Source organism: Protomyctophum bolini, assembly GCF_963924005.1.
Source record: "Protomyctophum bolini genome assembly, chromosome: 8".
Taxonomy (NCBI): domain Eukaryota; kingdom Metazoa; phylum Chordata; class Actinopteri; order Myctophiformes; family Myctophidae; genus Protomyctophum; species Protomyctophum bolini.
The window spans coordinates 33,415,201-33,432,386 of NC_137869.1; the positions used below are offsets into that span (position 1 = coordinate 33,415,201).

Sequence of the window (17,186 nt, forward strand, 5' to 3'; positions counted from 1 at the left end):
CTTCCTCTAGTCTACAGATAAAGTATGCAGTGAGATAGTCAACTCTCATAACAACGCTGCCACTATACTGTGCCACGGTTGCCACCTACTGTGGCCTGACAGGTCTTCATTCCAGAGCTAGACCAGCTCCTCGTCAAACCCGCAGGAGGGCATGTACTGTAATCTCTGTGCTCCCTGGAGAGCGAAGGGGAGGAACTTCACCAGATGTTTCAATGGCAGGTGGAAATCATGAAAGAGCGAGACCAGAAGGAGCGACTGCAATCAATATACAATTATTGTAAAGGCCACATATGCATAGTGCCACAAACGTTTCCAGCATTTTCGAAAAACTACAAAATAGGGAAAATGTGTTCATGGAATACTAACAATTTAATTAATATTTCCACAACTGTTTTCAAACTTAACTATATATTGTTTTGGAAGTTATTAGAATAAGTAATTAAAACAATATAATTATAGTTAGATTGCATTTGCATGAAATGCAAAATAATAATTTGTTGAATAATTAGGCTAATCACTAAAAGCAAAGACAGGATACGTATACTCAAACAATTTAATTATACAGAACATGAGCATGTATAAAGTTTGAGTTTGGATATTATGTCCTTTAAAATGTATTAAAAACCAAAACTATACTCTCTCTCTGTGAAGAATAGATTAGTCATAGATGTGCAACAGTCCTTTTAATGAAACAGTGTCACGCTCCCACCTAGTGTACATTTCAAGTACAGCTCAATACAAAAACTGTTAACTGTGAGTTGACAAGCATTACACTTGTTTACAACAGGGCCCACCATTTTCAATTCATCAAAACATTTAGAAACATATGAATATACACATCTATATAGCCAAAAACAGGAAATCATCATTGAGGAGGTAAAATGGGGGGGGGAAAGGGATTTATACAACCATAGACATCAATGTGGACGTTTCATTGGTCACTGGCCTGCACGTTAATGGTACCCCTATATTTAGTAGGGCAGCTTACCACAGATGCATAGTTGGATACAACTACCTGAGACTGAAACTGTTCTTTTTTTTTTAACCATTACGGTTATTATCTATGACCCTATATTATTAAATCAAGTATCATATATAATAATATAGGTTTTCAAAAGACCATAACATAAGTACAAGTTTGACATTTGTAACAAACCAAACAAGATATGGTTCGCCGATGAACGGCATCGGCCAATGAGGCATCCACATGTATATATCTATGGGTACAACAGCATAGCAGCATTTTAGTAAAGAACAAAAAGACCTGGAACTATGGAAGAAGAATGGTATCCATGTCAAGCCTTTATGTGGGTCTTTTGGAGGAGAAGCTCATTAGCTCTTCATTGACTTGCTTCATGGTGACGCCATCACGCACCAGGACACAGTAGACACCTGGACAGGGAGAGATACCCAAATGAAGTTAGCACTTAAGACTTGAATTTGATGATTCCCATCCCAACAACTATAGGCCAAAAGTATTCTCAAAATAGTGTCAAACCCCAAGGGGAGACAGTGTCTTCCACACAGCACATACTGTTACACAGACAGAGACACATTGCAATGCTTCGAGGTTGGAAAGTAGGCTACTGTACCTAATTTACCGACATCTAAGATGTTCCTCGACTCGTCATCAAAGAACATCATGTCACTGTATTGGAAACCACTGTCTGCTTGCAACCTGGAGAAGACAAAATGCCACATGAGGGTGTGCTAAGTGGATTTACATACTAAAACAAAAACATTTCAATCAGATCTAGCATGTACTGTAATTCCCTGTGCTTGTCCATTCAAACTGTTAACTATTCAATCAATCAATGTTAGTTATATCACTCTGTAAACGCTCATTTTTGGTTACTAAAGCCAATAAAAATGTTTAATTTGATGCACAGCTGCATGCTCACAGTGCATTGTGATGTGTTGTGAATTGGTACTTATTTTTCAACCTCTGCTCAAACGTTACTCTTTTACCTGCTTTTTACTAACACTAACTTTACAAAAATGCCCAGAACATCAGAATGAACCTGTGTAGTTTATGGCTGCTCCAACAGTAGTGGCAACATTCAACTTTGGAGAAAAACGGAATGTCAAAAAATACACCGCGGTGGCTGAGACCAGATCCATAGAGTAATGGTTGAGACGAAGCAGTGAAAGGTCAGACATAAAACAGACAGAGAAAAAAACAGAAGAGAGAGAAAAAAAAGAAAAAAAACATGAAAACAAAACAAAACAAAAAAACAAACAACCAAACACAAAAGAAAACACAAGGAAAAAGTAAAACAGAAGGATACACAGGAGAAGACAGATTTGATCACACAGAATCCAGAGTCGCACATGAGAAGAATGTTATATATATGATTATTATATAGTTATTATATTACTTTGTCATACTAATATGATTTAGACATGATTAGTAAAAATACTAGGTTTATAATGTTCTATACTTATCTATAATTTTAGATTTATACATTCTTTTAAATGTATTAATTGAGCCGCACTTTTTCAATTAATTGTCTAAGCCGTTCCATAGTTTCACACCTCTTACACACCTCTCCTATTTTAGAGCCGAATAAAAGTCGGTTCGGCGCTGTAGAGCCTACAATTTGACGTCATTTGAGGTTCAGGGGGGCGGGTACCGTCCTAAAGTCGGCTCTTCGGTGCTACTGAAAATTTCTGACGAGCCGAAATCATTTCGGCACTACAGCGCCGAAACAGCGGTAAAATAGGAGTATGAATCGGCCCTTAGTCCCCCTGAATATGCCGAATCCCCTGAGATTGTACCTGCTCTCTCGAGCCTCGAACAACTCCTGGACACAGTGCGGAAGCAGTCTGTTACAGTATGTGCTTTATACATTATAACTGCTGTTGAGAGGTCTACCAGATCATGCAATTTTAGGGTGTGTGACTGAATAAAAAGTGGATTTGTTGGTGTGTAATAATCAGCGTGATTTATAATTCGGATTGCTTTCTTTTGGAGAAGAAATATGGAGTTGATGTTTGTTTTATAGTTGCTCCCCCATACTTCCACACAATAACTGATGTGCGGAAGTACGAGGGAGCAGTAAGTATAGTGATTTCTGGTCCAAAATGGGTTTCATCTTATACAGTATTGCGATAGTTTTAGAGACTTTGGTTCTTACATTGTTTATGTGTGTATGCCAGTTAAGTTTGTTGTCAATTATAATTCCTAAAAATTTACTGTCTTGTACTTGTTCGATTTCGACATCGGCAAACTTGATTTTGATCTGTTTGTCTATTTTCCTGTTTCCAAAGATGATGAATTTGGTTTTGCTTAGATTTAGTGACAGTTTATTAATATCAAACCATTTTTTCAAATCATTTTTTAAGCTCTTTTTCTACTGTGTCCAGGAGCTGCTCGAGGCTCCCCCCTGAGCAGTACAGACTTGTGTCATCCGCGAACAATACGCAATTTAAGTTTTCCATTATTTCACATATATCGTTTATGTACATTATGAACAGTTTCGGGCCCAAGTACAGAGCCTTGTGGGACTCCATATGAGATGTTTTGTTTTTCAGACTCAACATTATTCATACATACAACATATACATACTGTTGTCTGTTGCCGAGGTAGCTCTCCAGCCATGCATTTGCAGTTCCTTGTATACCATATCTTTCCATTTTCTTTAGGAGCAGGCCATGATGTATGGTGTCAAATGCCTTGCTCAGATCAATAAAGACCCCTACAGTATATTCATTATTGTCAATTGCTGTTGATATATGTTCTACCAATTCCGTGACTGCCATAAAGGTGGACCTGTTTGATCTAAAACCATACTGGTGATTGCTTAATAAGTTGTGTTTTTCTATGAAGTTATCAAGCCTTAGCACAAACAGTTTTTCTAGAATTTTTGAGAATTGTGACAGCAGAGAGATAGGTCGGTAGTTTGTGAAGTTATATTTGTCTCCATTTTTTAATATAGGAACTACTTTGGAAGTCTTCATACTGTTTGGGAAGACCCCAGTTAAAAATGATTGATTGCAGATGTATGTGAATGGTGCAAGTTTGCAACTATACAATTTATGATGTCTTTAATTAGTGCCATATCTATGTCTGTACAGTCAGTTGACTTCTTGTTTTTGTTTTCTATGGTATTATTTATAATAGTGTCATCTTTAATAAAATGATTTGGGTAGTTGTTACTTACCTGGCCCTTTTTAATGATACTATTCAAAATCTTCCATGTACCTTGGATGTTACTTCGGTGCTGTTCCAATTGTTTATGATAATATTCCTTATTTTTATATCTTATAATACTAATTAATTTATTTTTATATGTTTTATAAGAATAAAGTATGAGGTATAAAGCCGCAGCTATGTCGGCTCCACCTACAGGAAATACGTAAGCTGCGACCATGAGACTCATTTCTGAATTTGTCTATAATGACATGCCCAAAGTAGGGATGCCAGGATGAAAGAGGTTAACATATTTTTGTGGGTATAGAATTTGCATCTGGAAAATGACAAATGCGTAAAAGTTGTAGAAAATGATTTGATACTGTATTTGTACTGCTGTAGATGTTGTAGGTGGAATGTAGATGCAATGCATTTACACTTTGTTACCATTGAGCTTGCAGCTCAAACCACCTCCTGAGGTGGGTTCTAAACACTTTCACCCTGGGGTCCCTACTCCCTATTTTGGGCATGTTATTAGGTGAACATTTTAAATTTCTTTCCAAAAATGACACGCGAAAATTGATTGATTATTTGAACAATTTTTAACATCTTCAAAAATAATGATCTAGAAACATTCACCAAGTGGGAATGCATTATTAAAGATGGAGTGCCACCTTTTTTTTCCACCCTAAAACATGATCATCAGGTATTATTACAATATAAGGGGGAAGAACTTTTTCCAAAAAGTGTACAGTATTTGTTAAAATCATGCTTTTATGTGGACACGCCCACCAGTTTATTAAGTATGCCTGGATTGCCTGGTGGGTGGTGATGGGTGGTGATCCACCTGAACTGAAGCCGCACCCACAGCTGTAGTTGCATGATAAAGGGGGAGGGGTTAGGGGAGGGGCTGATAGTGTGGTGTCACTATATTACTGTTTACTTCAGTGGCCCGTTTGACTGTCATAGGTTTAGCCTCCAGGAAGAAACCCTAAATACAAAGTTAATACACCATTGCACATAAAAACAACTCCAGGGTGTCTGATGAAGTACTGTCACCTCATAGACACATGAAAAACTGGAAAAATACAAAAATTGTGGCACATCTTTAACGATTACTTACTTTTTAAAGTGAGTGACCTTTGACCCAGGGTATATTTCCTTGAAGGAGATGTACTGGTTGAGATTGTAGAGAGACAACAGCTGATTGGCTCCATCTACTTCCCCGGTGCTGACAGACAGAGGGGAGCCATTACTTTAGGAGTTTGTAGCTACCATGTATTCCCATAATACAAAAACAATCACACTCGTGTGAAGTGAGGGGCTGTCATACACTAGGGGATGTATGACAAAACAAGCGAGTCCACACAAGAGTATAAATGTTTTAAAGTATATTTATTAAATTAAGGAGCCTCTATGTTTCCTCTATGTTTGTTCAAAGTGCTCTGAAGAGATAGACTTGGCTGTTTACTCTGGTGGTCTAAACAAACATTAGAAAGTCCATAGACTTGGCTGTCACATGATGTGTCACATGATGTGCACCCTTGTGTCACAAGGGTGCTTTCTTTAGGGGCGCTAGCCCCTCCTATGGCACAGCTTTGTGTGTGTGTGTGTGTGTGTGTGTGTGTGTGTGTGTGTGTGTGTGTGTGTGTGTTTTTTAGCACGGAATGTGATGATTTGATTGGCTGATGTATAATGATAAGAGTGCGTAAAATGACGTAATTTCCCGAAAGCGAGACAGGAGGGCTAGCGCACCTCAATTATCACTTTTATTGTTGTCATTGTAAAGCCCGGGATTCGGGCCTCCAAAAGACCAAAGGGAGATATTATACTTTTGAGGCCATCAGGCTGAGGCTCTGAGCCACTCTGCTACACTCACGCCCCTTGTTTTGACCTCCCATGGGAAACACCGATCCGGGTCAAGGCACCAATGTAACGCCCGGGATTCGAATTTGGGTCTCCCACGTGAAAGTCCAATATCTTAACCACTAGATCAAAGGGATGGCATTGGGTGTGGACTGGGAGAGATATTATACTTTTGAAGCCATCAGGCTGAGGCTCTGAGCCACTCTGCTACATTATTATATAGAAAACATTTTTCCAAAGTAATGAATATAGCAGATATTTTACACTGTAGAATAGATCAACACACCTTATTAATTGAAAGTGTAAATAGGCATATAAAAACATAATTTATAGTTACAGCCCTGGTGGTAATTTTAAGGGATAACAATTTCTTGATAACTCACCGTGATGCTATTCCTATTGTGATGCCCTGGTTGTGGAGAGTTTTCAGGATCTCTACTGTGTCCTTATAAAGAGAGACTAACTTGCGGCCTGCATCCCGCACCACTCCCCTTTACACAGAAACACAGATATAATATTATAGATGAAATATTGGAGCTCAGCACACAGATGTAGTTATCAATTTCGTTAGGCGGAGTGGAACACACAATGCAAGAATCTGCGTATAGAGAAAAGAGAGGTAAAGAAACAACAAAAAAACGAACTAACTGTACAGTATCAAAAGCATAACGTTATTTTACACAAAATTCTGCCTGGTTAATTTGTTTATTGTAGCCTATATGTTCATGATAGACTGGCTGTGTTATTCCGTTATAACTACTTAATTGTATGTGATTGTGAGGCATTGAGTTAGAGTTAGTATCAACTAAACTTTATCTGAGGGTGAGGGACAGAAACAGAATTTAAATGTTGAGGTTGGTTGTATGAGGTGTACTCCAGTCAAGTACCTCAATAAGATGTTCACCTTTCAGCCACATGGGGGACATTGTTAAATTATTAGGCCATGCTATTTTAAAATATTATCTGCGTGTATATAGGCTAGTCAACATTTAGTGTGTGCAGCACATCTCATTCATTCCAAACAGTTTAACTTACTCTTTGTCCTTGTGAAAAGGTGCATCTACGTGCGTATCTACCCAGAAGGGCCAGAGGGTGTAATCTGAAACAAGTAAAGCACGGATTCCAGTCCAGAAGATCATTTCCACAGAAATACAAATACAAGAGCTATTGTTAGCTTAGCTTACTTACCGAGGTCGAACACTACAAACTTTGGGTTTGTCATAACTCAACACCTGCGATTTGGGGATCGAATCACCGTCTGCCGGGTTCCAGTTTCTGATGACAGTGCAGTGGCGGAAGTGAAGTCAAAAGTATGAAATTGTGACTTCAAGCTATACGTTAGCTATAGCATTAATAGCACCATTTACAAAACATGTACAACATAACTACATGCAGGGCAGGACGTAACATACACCAGGTAGTAAGCGCTGGATCAGTGTAAAGTACATATTATAATATAGGCTATCATACTCATAAATGTCATATTTTAATCTAATCTTTCTGGTTGCTACAACACTCTTCCATGTTGAGAACATTGGATGCCATGCATCCACCAGCCAGCAGATGTCGCTAGCTCATTCATACCTGATAGATGTTGACCCTTTCTTCAGCTTTTTGAGGATTTGGCAGCCTTATGTTATGGAAACTCAAACTCTGTACTGTACCTGTATCAGATATGTTACACGTGACACGTCCGTATATTATTCCGGTCCATCTCTGATATATTTCTTGGACAAAATGTCTATAAACGTATGGCACTTATTTTCTCTTCCTTATTGCTTTCTTCTCTATTTCTTTTTTCTTTTCTTTCATTTCATTTTATATATGTTTATTCATTGCTATAAAATGTATAGGCTATTAAATAAAGGACATAGTGGAGAGAAGGAGGAGAGAGATGGTAGCACAGAGGCCAGGCCAGAGAGGATGGGGAGTCTAGAGTCTGGGTGGACAGGGACAGGGACACCTCAGCCAGGAAAAAGGCCAGAGTACCGGCGAGTCAGAAAGCAATGATGCCGTGTCATATTTGTAAAGAAATCTTTACCTGTGTGATGCATTGTGTTTGTGTTCCACAGGGGTGCTGATCAGGTGTCACCCATACGATCCTCGGGCCCTCGAAAGGCCTCAGGCTGCTGTTACCTGGAGACTTTCATCACTAATTCAGCAGCCAAAGCACACCACCAGAACGGCTCCCAGTAGAGCAAGACCATATCAGAGCTGGGGCCCGATGCAGAACGGAGAGGCTATGAGCCCACACCCACAGGACTCCAAGGCCTCCAAGGCCTCCAAGTACCTCAATAAGATGTTCACCTTTCAGCCACATGGGGGACATTGTTAAATTATTAGGCCATGCTATTTTAAAATATTATCTGCGTGTATATAGGCTAGTCAACATTTAGTGTGTGCAGCACATCTCATTCATTCCAAACAGTTTAACTTACTCTTTGTCCTTGTGAAAAGGTGCATCTACGTGCGTATCTACCCAGAAGGGCCAGAGGGTGTAATCTGAAACAAGTAAAGCACGGATTCCAGTCCAGAAGATCATTTCCACAGAAATACAAATACAAGAGCTATTGTTAGCTTAGCTTACTTACCGAGGTCGAACACTACAAACTTTGGGTTTGTCATAACTCAACACCTGCGATTTGGGGATCGAATCACCGTCTGCCGGGTTCCAGTTTCTGATGACAGTGCAGTGGCGGAAGTGAAGTCAAAAGTATGAAATTGTGACTTCAAGCTATACGTTAGCTATAGCATTAATAGCACCATTTACAAAACATGTACAACATAACTACATGCAGGGCAGGACGTAACATACACCAGGTAGTAAGCGCTGGATCAGTGTAAAGTACATATTATAATATAGGCTATCATACTCATAAATGTCATATTTTAATCTAATCTTTCTGGTTGCTACAACACTCTTCCATGTTGAGAACATTGGATGCCATGCATCCACCAGCCAGCAGATGTCGCTAGCTCATTCATACCTGATAGATGTTGACCCTTTCTTCAGCTTTTTGAGGATTTGGCAGCCTTATGTTATGGAAACTCAAACTCTGTACTGTACCTGTATCAGATATGTTACACGTGACACGTCCGTATATTATTCCGGTCCATCTCTGATATATTTCTTGGACAAAATGTCTATAAACGTATGCCACTTATTTTCTCTTCCTTATTGCTTTCTTCTCTATTTCTTTTTTCTTTTCTTTCATTTCATTTTATATATGTTTATTCATTGCTATAAAATGTATAGGCTATTAAATAAAGGACATAGTGGAGAGAAGGAGGAGAGAGATGGTAGCACAGAGGCCAGGCCAGAGAGGATGGGGAGTCTAGAGTCTGGGTGGACAGGGACAGGGACACCTCAGCCAGGAAAAAGGCCAGAGTACCGGCGAGTCAGAAAGCAATGATGCCGTGTCATATTTGTAAAGAAATCTTTACCTGTGTGATGCATTGTGTTTGTGTTCCACAGGGGTGCTGATCAGGTGTCACCCATACGATCCTCGGGCCCTCGAAAGGCCTCAGGCTGCTGTTACCTGGAGACTTTCATCACTAATTCAGCAGCCAAAGCACACCACCAGAACGGCTCCCAGTAGAGCAAGACCATATCAGAGCTGGGGCCCGATGCAGAACGGAGAGGCTATGAGCCCACACCCACAGGACTCCAAGGCGGCAGTCGCCGCGGGCCCACCGGAGGAACAGAGGACCAACATCCACAGCCAGACTCCTGGGAGCGCAGAGCCCTCGGGCCCACTACTGCCACCTCCTTCGCCACCTCCACCCGGGCCGGTCTTCCTCACCCAACTGGCCCACGGCAGCCTCACGGGCCGTATCCACGGATTCACTAACGTCAAGGAGCTCTATGCCAAGATAGCCAAGGTTTTCAACATCTCCGCCTCAGAGGTACAGTCACAGTGTTAGGTCAATTCACTTATTAAGATAATTTACATAATTTCTTTCAAGGAAATGGGCTAACATTATCTTTTTTTCCTGTTATAGTCAGTGAGGCCTTTGTGAAATGGGTGTTAAGATTTCTATTGAGGCTAGTTTCCATGATGCAATGTAAAAGATTGTTTGGCCTTAATTGTTACTGTTTGCCAGACTTTGTTCCGTGTGAGCCTTGATCCCAATGAATAATAGCAACAAAATCACCAGATAATGATCTTCTGTCGGTAATCACCAAATAGATGACATAGATGAGTCATGTAGAAAGAGTCAACCAGACCTTTAGAAGATGTTAAATTGCGCTTTTAAGCAAAGCATATTACGTTACATCACCCGTTCACACACTGGGTGTGTGTACTCAAATCCAAGCTAATGTCAGGGATTGCCAGGGGTATGGTCAGTATTAGCATTTCATTTAGAGGTAATTTAAATTGTATCAACACTGAAACTTGCCAAACAAATATTACTGAACAGAAATTTTGCTATAATGAGTTTTTTCTTCTTTTTTTAACCGAGGGATGATTCCTTATTCACAGTTAGATGAATATCAAATCTTGTTTTAGCCACTAACAACTGCATATAAAAACAAGGCATACTGTAAAAATAAGAGGAAAGACTTACAATACAGTACAAATATATTCAGGCCAGATGTTCTACCTAGGGTAGTTAAGTTGTGGGTTGTGGCCAGCAGGGCCTGAGGAAGCTGCAGGGGGAAATAACGATATATAGTACCGTGGTGGATATAAGCACATAGGACAGGACCAGAGATTAAAATAGGGTGCATTTTGCATCCCAAAACGCAGTTTAGAGTAAAGTAAATAAAACAACGACCTCTGCATCCACGGGATGCACTACTGTACTGTTTTTTTATTCTAGTTTATTTGCTAGCTTTAGTTATAATAATCATTTCTTCTTCTGTCTTCTACATGAATATATAACCACATTATAACCATATGAAATGAAATCGGAGTTAAATGCTGCGAATTGTAAAAATGGCAAAATTTGACAATTATAACCCACAGCGATCTTGCCCTTGTCTTTTATACATTTTGTCCACCTTACCAAAGGCAGTACTACCTTTAATGTACAGGTACTGTTGACTGTACAGCCAGCCACGCACAGCTCCAACATCATGATAATGATGGATGACGATGACGAGACACTGACACAATAGTGCCAGGAGAACAGCCTGGCTCTCAACGTCAGTAAAACCAAGGAGCTGATTGTGGATTTTAGGAGGCCAGAGAGAGAGCACGCACCTATTTTCATCAACGGTGTTGCAGTGGATCATGTCTGTTCCTCAGGATACACATAATATACATTTAATTCAACAATAATTCAATAAATTACAAATACAGAAAAGTTTACATAGAAATCAATTAAATTATCACAACTGCAAAGACTAAGCCACCCACATTTTAAGGATATTGTACAAAAAATAATTGTTTAATCATTTTAGATTAAGACAGCAGCCTTTGTACCATAGTTGTCCTTAGCCAACCTAAATGTCTCTGAATGTGAGTCACTCATCCAGAAAGATTTCCACCAGCTTGTTGAATTCATCTGCAAACCTCAGGTGGAGATTGTGTTTCCCTTCCGGCATCAAATGTAACCTACAGTGGATTTTTAAAAACAAGTGTCAAGCAAATAACATACTTGCATAACACAAGTTGATGTGTGAGTGTGCGCGTTTGTTCGTTCACCGTGAGCCCCTGATGTGTTTCAGTAGGTACAGCGGGTGGAAGCTGGGAACCATGGGGTCTTTCTCTCCGTGGATAATGAGGGTAGGACAGCTAATAGAAGGCAGAAGGTCCATACAGATGTTCCCTAAATAAAATACATCACGTTAACATATGTGAAGTGGCTTAGTTGTTTTCGGAGGGTAATGAAAAATGAACAATGCATTTAAAAATGATCTAGTTGAGTAAAAAACAAGACCACCAGGTAAAGACTAATGGCCTCCTGCAGCTGGATCTGGTTCAAATCCGACCCAAGGCCCTTTCATGACATCTGTCTCTCATGTAGAAAGAAAAAGGCTGGGTGACATGGAGTATATTTTTGACCTGCAAATACCTCTATCAATATTGTGATGTCATATCGTGAAAATGTGCAAGAATATAGTAACAAAAATACCCCAAAGGTGTGGGGATCAAATAATTGTATTATCTTAAGTAAGTGAACTTAATACTCCTTACTAATACAAGAAATGACACCCTTTTCACATTGGCCTATTATAGCGCCACCAGGAGGCCACTACCTGACCTGGTGGAGACCTGTGCCCCGAGGGGCACTTTATCTAGTTTATTTATTCTGCATTTGAGCCTCGGACCACCATTTCATGAGATTTAACCTTGCAGACCCAAGACTAAGAATATTTTGTCCAACAGGCACACGTTGATCAAAATAACAATCCTTCTATATTCTCTAATTGTGTAGACTTAAGTAATGCAGATGTTTAGAGAGTTACTGTCGAAGTGTCCTTGAGCAAGACACTGAACCCCTAATTGCTCCCGATGTGCTAGTTGGTGCCTTGCATGGTTTCCGCTGCCATCGGTGTGTGAATGGGTGAATGTAATGCACAATCTATGTAAAGCGCCTTGGATAAAGGCGCTATATAAATGCACCATTTACCATTTTTAACAATAATTTAACTTTTGGGAGCGTAGAATGAAACCAAATGGACCTGTAAGGGTCCATTTGGTTTACACTCAATAGTTATAGATCTTTAATGGTCCATTTGGTTACCGACTCTCTGTCATTTAGCTGGGGACCACTTGGAACCCCCTCAAGGACCACTGGTGGTCCTTGAGGACCATGTGTGCATGTCACGCAGGGAATGATTATCGTATGAAGACACTAGAATACAAGAAAGCCCCATTCTGGAACCCCCCAGTTAATTCTAAATGTTGCTTCCCCATTTTCAATTATGCCTAGGTGCCCACATGGGGATGTTCAATTGTTCATACATTATTACAGGGGAAGTTGCTGTGTTAAATAAACATAAAACGTGTCACTGATGTTACCCGGTATGAAAACCATATCCTAACTACCAATGATACATACTGCTAAGTTGATGGAGTAACACTCATGGGCTTTGCCAATACCTTCTGGTCTGAGGGCAAACTGTGAAATCCCATCCACCCAACCCTCCCAGGTCTTGGAAAAGAGCTCTGCTCCATACATCTCCTCCATGGGCTGCCTCATCCTCGCACTCCACTTGGACACATCACGGATAGCTATAGTGTGCACACAGACACGCATGAACACACATACTGTAGTACAAACACACAGGTGCAACAATTTTGGGCATTGTCACTGTACATTTTCACAGAAATTCAAAAACATGCAGATCTACCAGCTCACAACAGCAGTGCTTGTAGCAGCAGAGGTGGAGCTCTAGTACCATTGTAAATGCTGATGTCCTGTTGGGAGACATAGGCATTGGATCCCCAAACTACCATCTTGTTGATGAGGCCTGGGTTTTTGGCTGCTGTAATCAGGGCTGTAATTCCTCCATCACTCCAACCCAGCAAAGAAAACTTGTGAAAGCCCAACGCCTGCAAAGGAAAACCTTTTAGCTGAAATGTTCTTTGATCGCCTAAAGCTTGAGTTATACATGGTTGCATGCGGGTGACACACCCTGAAAATAGCCAGTTCACACATCAGCTATTATCGGCCTATGACACAGCACACAACCATAAATCAGCCATGCATGTTCTAAAACAGAAGACCGATTCAGTTCACTATGAGGCATTGTTGATGTTGTATAATGTTTACCTCAAATGCACCAAATGCTCCCACAACTGCATTTGATAGCCCCTCCTATGTCTAACTTTTAGTGTGTGTGGAAACACAAACTTTGTCCTAACACAAACATTAAATGCCATTGACAATGAATGGACAATTTTGAGTGTTTGCGTGAACAAAAACATTGCATAACACAAACATTAAAGACGAAGGTGAGGACAAAAAGGCCTGAATGAGATGATGTATGATGATATGATAAGAGTGCCCCTCACTTCACACGGGTGAGATTTATTTTAAGTCTGTCTATGACTTAAATTGTCCTCATCCACATACTTTCTATTTCAACTCTATCATTCCCTACAGTATAGCACACTCAGGTATGCAATTCATCATTCAGACACTAGTGTGAGTAGCTTGGATGGGGAATAATTAGCCATAATATAACATGTTGATTTATTATTGATTGATTAGACCAATGATTCTCAAAGTGGGGTTCCATCACCCAGGGGTCCCCGGAAAAAGTAGTCATAGTTAGTAAATAGGAACGAAATAATAGCTTTGTAACTATAGCAGCATACAAATGGAAACAATGGATCCTTAATGCATACCAAACTGGGGGCCCTTGAAATAAAATATATATTTTTTGAGAACTTCTGGATTAGACCTTCATCAAATCCACTGCATCCTTGGCGTCCCTCTCAAAGAAGTCTGGGGGGAAGTCTCTCTCAGGGGGGCGAGAGCGTCCATATCCCCGGGGGTCCCAGCCAACCACGGTGAACATTTCCTTATTCAGAGACTTCAACTGAGGCCCAAAGTCAGTCTGAGCACTTCCTGTGGTGGGAGAGACAAAAACGGAAACAAACAGTGGCTGTTTGCTAACTGTTCGTCATCAAGACGTAACAGGTCGATTTGCCTCAGACACATATGACGTAAATTCTCCATTCATTGTCAATGGGAATTTAACAAAAATAGCAATTTGCTCGTCTACATGACGTAAATTCTCCATTCATTGTCAATGGCATTTAATGTTTGTGTTAGGACAAAAATCTACACTATAGCTGAATATAGGAGGCCCCTCAAAAAAATCTAGTGTTGCAAATTACGGCTAGGTTCTCAGAGTAGGGTCCGGGAACCCCCAAGGCGTCCCCAACAAAATGTGTTAACCATGTTATCCGTTATTAGATTACGTTGGCTATTCAAAAATAGCAGATGTACAAACTCGCAATGTGGCACAAGCTATTTTTAACTATATCGTGTTGTGTTGCAATGTTTACCCAGTGCTCCAGGTAGCAGGAGGACAGCATGGCTCCCTCTACCAGTCTGCTCATAATACAAGTCCACCCCGTTTACATGTTGTCTTCCGGACGTCACAGAAGAACTATGAAGCAAAAGCACACTAGCCTTGGTAACTCTAGAATAAAATAGAACAGAAGAGAATAAAACAGCTACAGTAGTCCTCTTGTCTTATGATGTTTTAGGTTGTTGTTTAGGTTTAGATGAGTGTTACATTTTTTTCATTTGCTGCTTTCTTTCGTTTTAGGGATTTTAGCTGTTTTTGACAGGGGGGCGGGGTCATTCGAGCATGGGGCTATTTATGTATTTTTTTACATCATTTTTTTGTATCATTTACTATAGTCCTACTAGACCCCAAGAAATTACATCTGGCCACAAAAGTTCACAGGATCTACTGAATATGAAGGTAGCCTACTGGGGGGAAGCCACACTGTGTGTCATAGGCTCAATATGTCAGTTTGACACATTCAGTACATCCTGTGATCTTTTGTGGCCAGATGTAATTTATTTTACTTTCTCTAATAACAGCCCCTAAAACATGAACGTTGGTTGTAAAAAAAAAACGAAAGTTGTCCTTAATATCATTCAAACATAGCACCATCTAGTGCATATATATTGAACTACAAAAGTAGTGCAAATCATGCATAGAGTAAAGTTATACGGCAAATGTCGACAAAACATGTTACAACTGAACCTAAAAAACAAAAATACTTTACTTGGCACTGCAGGCTATGCTAGTACACAGACATTTACCAGTACAGCTGGATCCCTTTCATAGCTTTGCTGATTTCAGTTTTATGCGTGCAGAATCGTCCTCCCAGTAACCACAGCGACATTGCTCACAGAGGTTCAAAGCAAAGACAGACTGAGACAAACAAGGGAAATCTTTGAAAACGAGACTGAAAATCATTTACTAGCACGTTAAGTTAGTTTTGGTCAAGAAGGTTTTGGTGAAATAACATAGGCCGGATGGCACTCGAGGACTTCCGGGTCTCTTATTTTGGATATTATATCTTTTTTTTAATGGTGAAATTACGAAAGCGAAAGTAAACTCATCAAGTTACCCCCAGGAGTTAACATAGAGTTAACACAGATCGTTCAAAGGTGGACGATATAATAAATTCCTGAGGCTGCCCAGTGCCCACCGCGATCCTTCACGTCACGTCACGTTCTAGAAATAAACAAATGAATGAATGTGACTTATGTGAGCCACGTGACAGACAGATTTTTGTAAACGCCTCCACTCTGCTGCTTGCCTATGGCTGCTTGTCACAGGGGGTGGGGGCTGCTTGTTGTCATGGCAAACCCATAGAGTATAAGGGCAAACCATTGGGGCAAACCCCCCTAGTCAGGAAGTGGAACCCAAGACAAAAACAATTGCTGTGCTAAAAATATCTCGTTTAACAGGAGATGAAGAAGGTCGGTCGGTGTGTATATGGCTATACGCATTTACTGTAAGTCACATGATAAAACAAAACATACTATTGAATGTCCGATCATTCCATATTGTCATCATCACCACCATTAAAAACTAAACGAACAAAAAAACAGCTTGGATTTGTGAGTAAATTACAAGAACGTGGTAAAAAGAATATCCCTGTAAAAGACTAAAGGAAGAAAGATGAAGGCATGTATGCATTAGTATTCTAGCCTATAATAAATTGTCTCATGCATCTGTAGTAGGTCTACCATGTGTTCTAATGAACTTTTAATCTGCTTAATCAATGACCTCAGCTTCTAATGGAAAGGATTCCAAATAAGCCAGCTGGCTTCTACTTTTCCTTGTATTTTTGTTCTTTGATATGTATTGTCAATTTTTTATACTATGTGCTAAATAAATAAACCTAAACCTGTTCATTGCTCAATCTGTGCAGGGTGTATATCAATCATGTCCATTATATAAACACATACAAATAACTTTGTATAAATTCAAGCGCAGTCCTATATTACGGTAAATGCATAGGTCCACCCAAACAACTGGCCAAAATGACATTTACCATTTTGCTTTTTACTTCCTTCAGAGGTCATTACTCCAAATATGGCCAGCTGCCAGCACCTCTCCACCAGTACTTGCTATTGGCTCTGTCCTCCTCTGCCCTGAAGTGCCAGGCCCAGGACGGAATGGCCCTCAACCATCTTATGGTTGGTATGCGACTGTCCCATGACCTATCCCTGGTGGGCTAAATATATATCCAAGAA

The 17,186-nt window shown here is 40.1% G+C and overlaps 4 protein-coding genes across 5 annotated transcripts in view; 1 reads left to right on the forward strand and 3 right to left on the reverse strand.

Annotated features, from left to right (window-relative positions):
* Window positions 1-17,186, reverse strand: part of LOC308319678 (ubiquitin-conjugating enzyme E2 E1-like) — a 33,393-nt gene that overhangs the window by 10,883 nt on the left and 5,324 nt on the right. The window lies entirely within an intron of this gene.
* mdp1 (magnesium dependent phosphatase 1) lies at window positions 549-7,518 on the reverse strand. 2 transcript variants are annotated; one of them, XM_080769808.1, is made up of 7 exons: window positions 7,389-7,518; window positions 7,188-7,274; window positions 7,035-7,098; window positions 6,383-6,490; window positions 5,257-5,364; window positions 1,593-1,678; window positions 549-1,392 (listed from the first exon to the last, which is right to left on the reverse strand). In XM_080769808.1, exons 2-7 carry the CDS (start codon window positions 7,219-7,221, stop codon window positions 1,304-1,306), a joined length of 489 nt encoding a protein of 162 aa, XP_080625934.1. In that variant the 5' UTR covers window positions 7,222-7,274; window positions 7,389-7,518; the 3' UTR covers window positions 549-1,303. The 2 variants fall into 2 exon arrangements, with proteins under 2 accessions (XP_080625934.1, XP_080625933.1); XM_080769807.1 differs by lacking the exon at window positions 7,389-7,518 and having other exon boundaries at window positions 7,035-7,290.
* LOC308319684 (uncharacterized protein) lies at window positions 8,354-17,167 on the forward strand. The gene is made up of 3 exons (XM_080769809.1): window positions 8,354-8,705; window positions 9,475-9,905; window positions 17,009-17,167. Exons 2-3 carry the CDS (start codon window positions 9,627-9,629, stop codon window positions 17,150-17,152), a joined length of 423 nt encoding a protein of 140 aa, XP_080625935.1. The 5' UTR covers window positions 8,354-8,705; window positions 9,475-9,626; the 3' UTR covers window positions 17,153-17,167.
* Window positions 11,110-16,169, reverse strand: bphl (biphenyl hydrolase like). Its single transcript, XM_080769802.1, has 7 exons — window positions 15,741-16,169; window positions 14,969-15,072; window positions 14,359-14,525; window positions 13,351-13,504; window positions 13,052-13,183; window positions 11,651-11,774; window positions 11,110-11,560 (listed from the first exon to the last, which is right to left on the reverse strand). The coding sequence occupies exons 1-7, from the start codon at window positions 15,821-15,823 to the stop codon at window positions 11,470-11,472; spliced, it is 855 nt and encodes a 284-aa protein (XP_080625928.1). The 5' UTR covers window positions 15,824-16,169; the 3' UTR covers window positions 11,110-11,469.

Bases quoted from the DNA above. Each gene is read 5' to 3' on its own strand.
- LOC308319684 (XM_080769809.1), top strand. From the start codon at position 9,627: ATGCAGAACGGAGAGGCTATGAGCCCACACCCACAGGACTCCAAGGCG. The intron at 9,906-17,008 runs GTACAGTCACAG...TACTTCCTTCAG, and splicing joins TCAACATCTCCGCCTCAGAG to AGGTCATTACTCCAAATATG.
- bphl (XM_080769802.1), bottom strand. From the start codon at position 15,823: ATGTCGCTGTGGTTACTGGGAGGACGATTCTGCACGCATAAAACTGAA. The intron at 15,073-15,740 runs GTAAATGTCTGT...TTTGCTTCATAG, and splicing joins AAAGGGATCCAGCTGTACTG to TTCTTCTGTGACGTCCGGAA. The intron at 14,526-14,968 runs GTAAACATTGCA...CTCCCACCACAG, and splicing joins CCTGCTACCTGGAGCACTGG to GAAGTGCTCAGACTGACTTT.
- mdp1 (XM_080769807.1), bottom strand. From the start codon at position 7,138: ATGATCTTCTGGACTGGAATCCGTGCTTTACTTGTTTCAGATTACACC. The intron at 1,679-5,256 runs GTAAGTAATCGT...TGTCTTCTCCAG, and splicing joins AAGGTCACTCACTTTAAAAA to GTTGCAAGCAGACAGTGGTT. The intron at 1,393-1,592 runs GTACAGTAGCCT...CTCCCTGTCCAG, and splicing joins CTTAGATGTCGGTAAATTAG to GTGTCTACTGTGTCCTGGTG.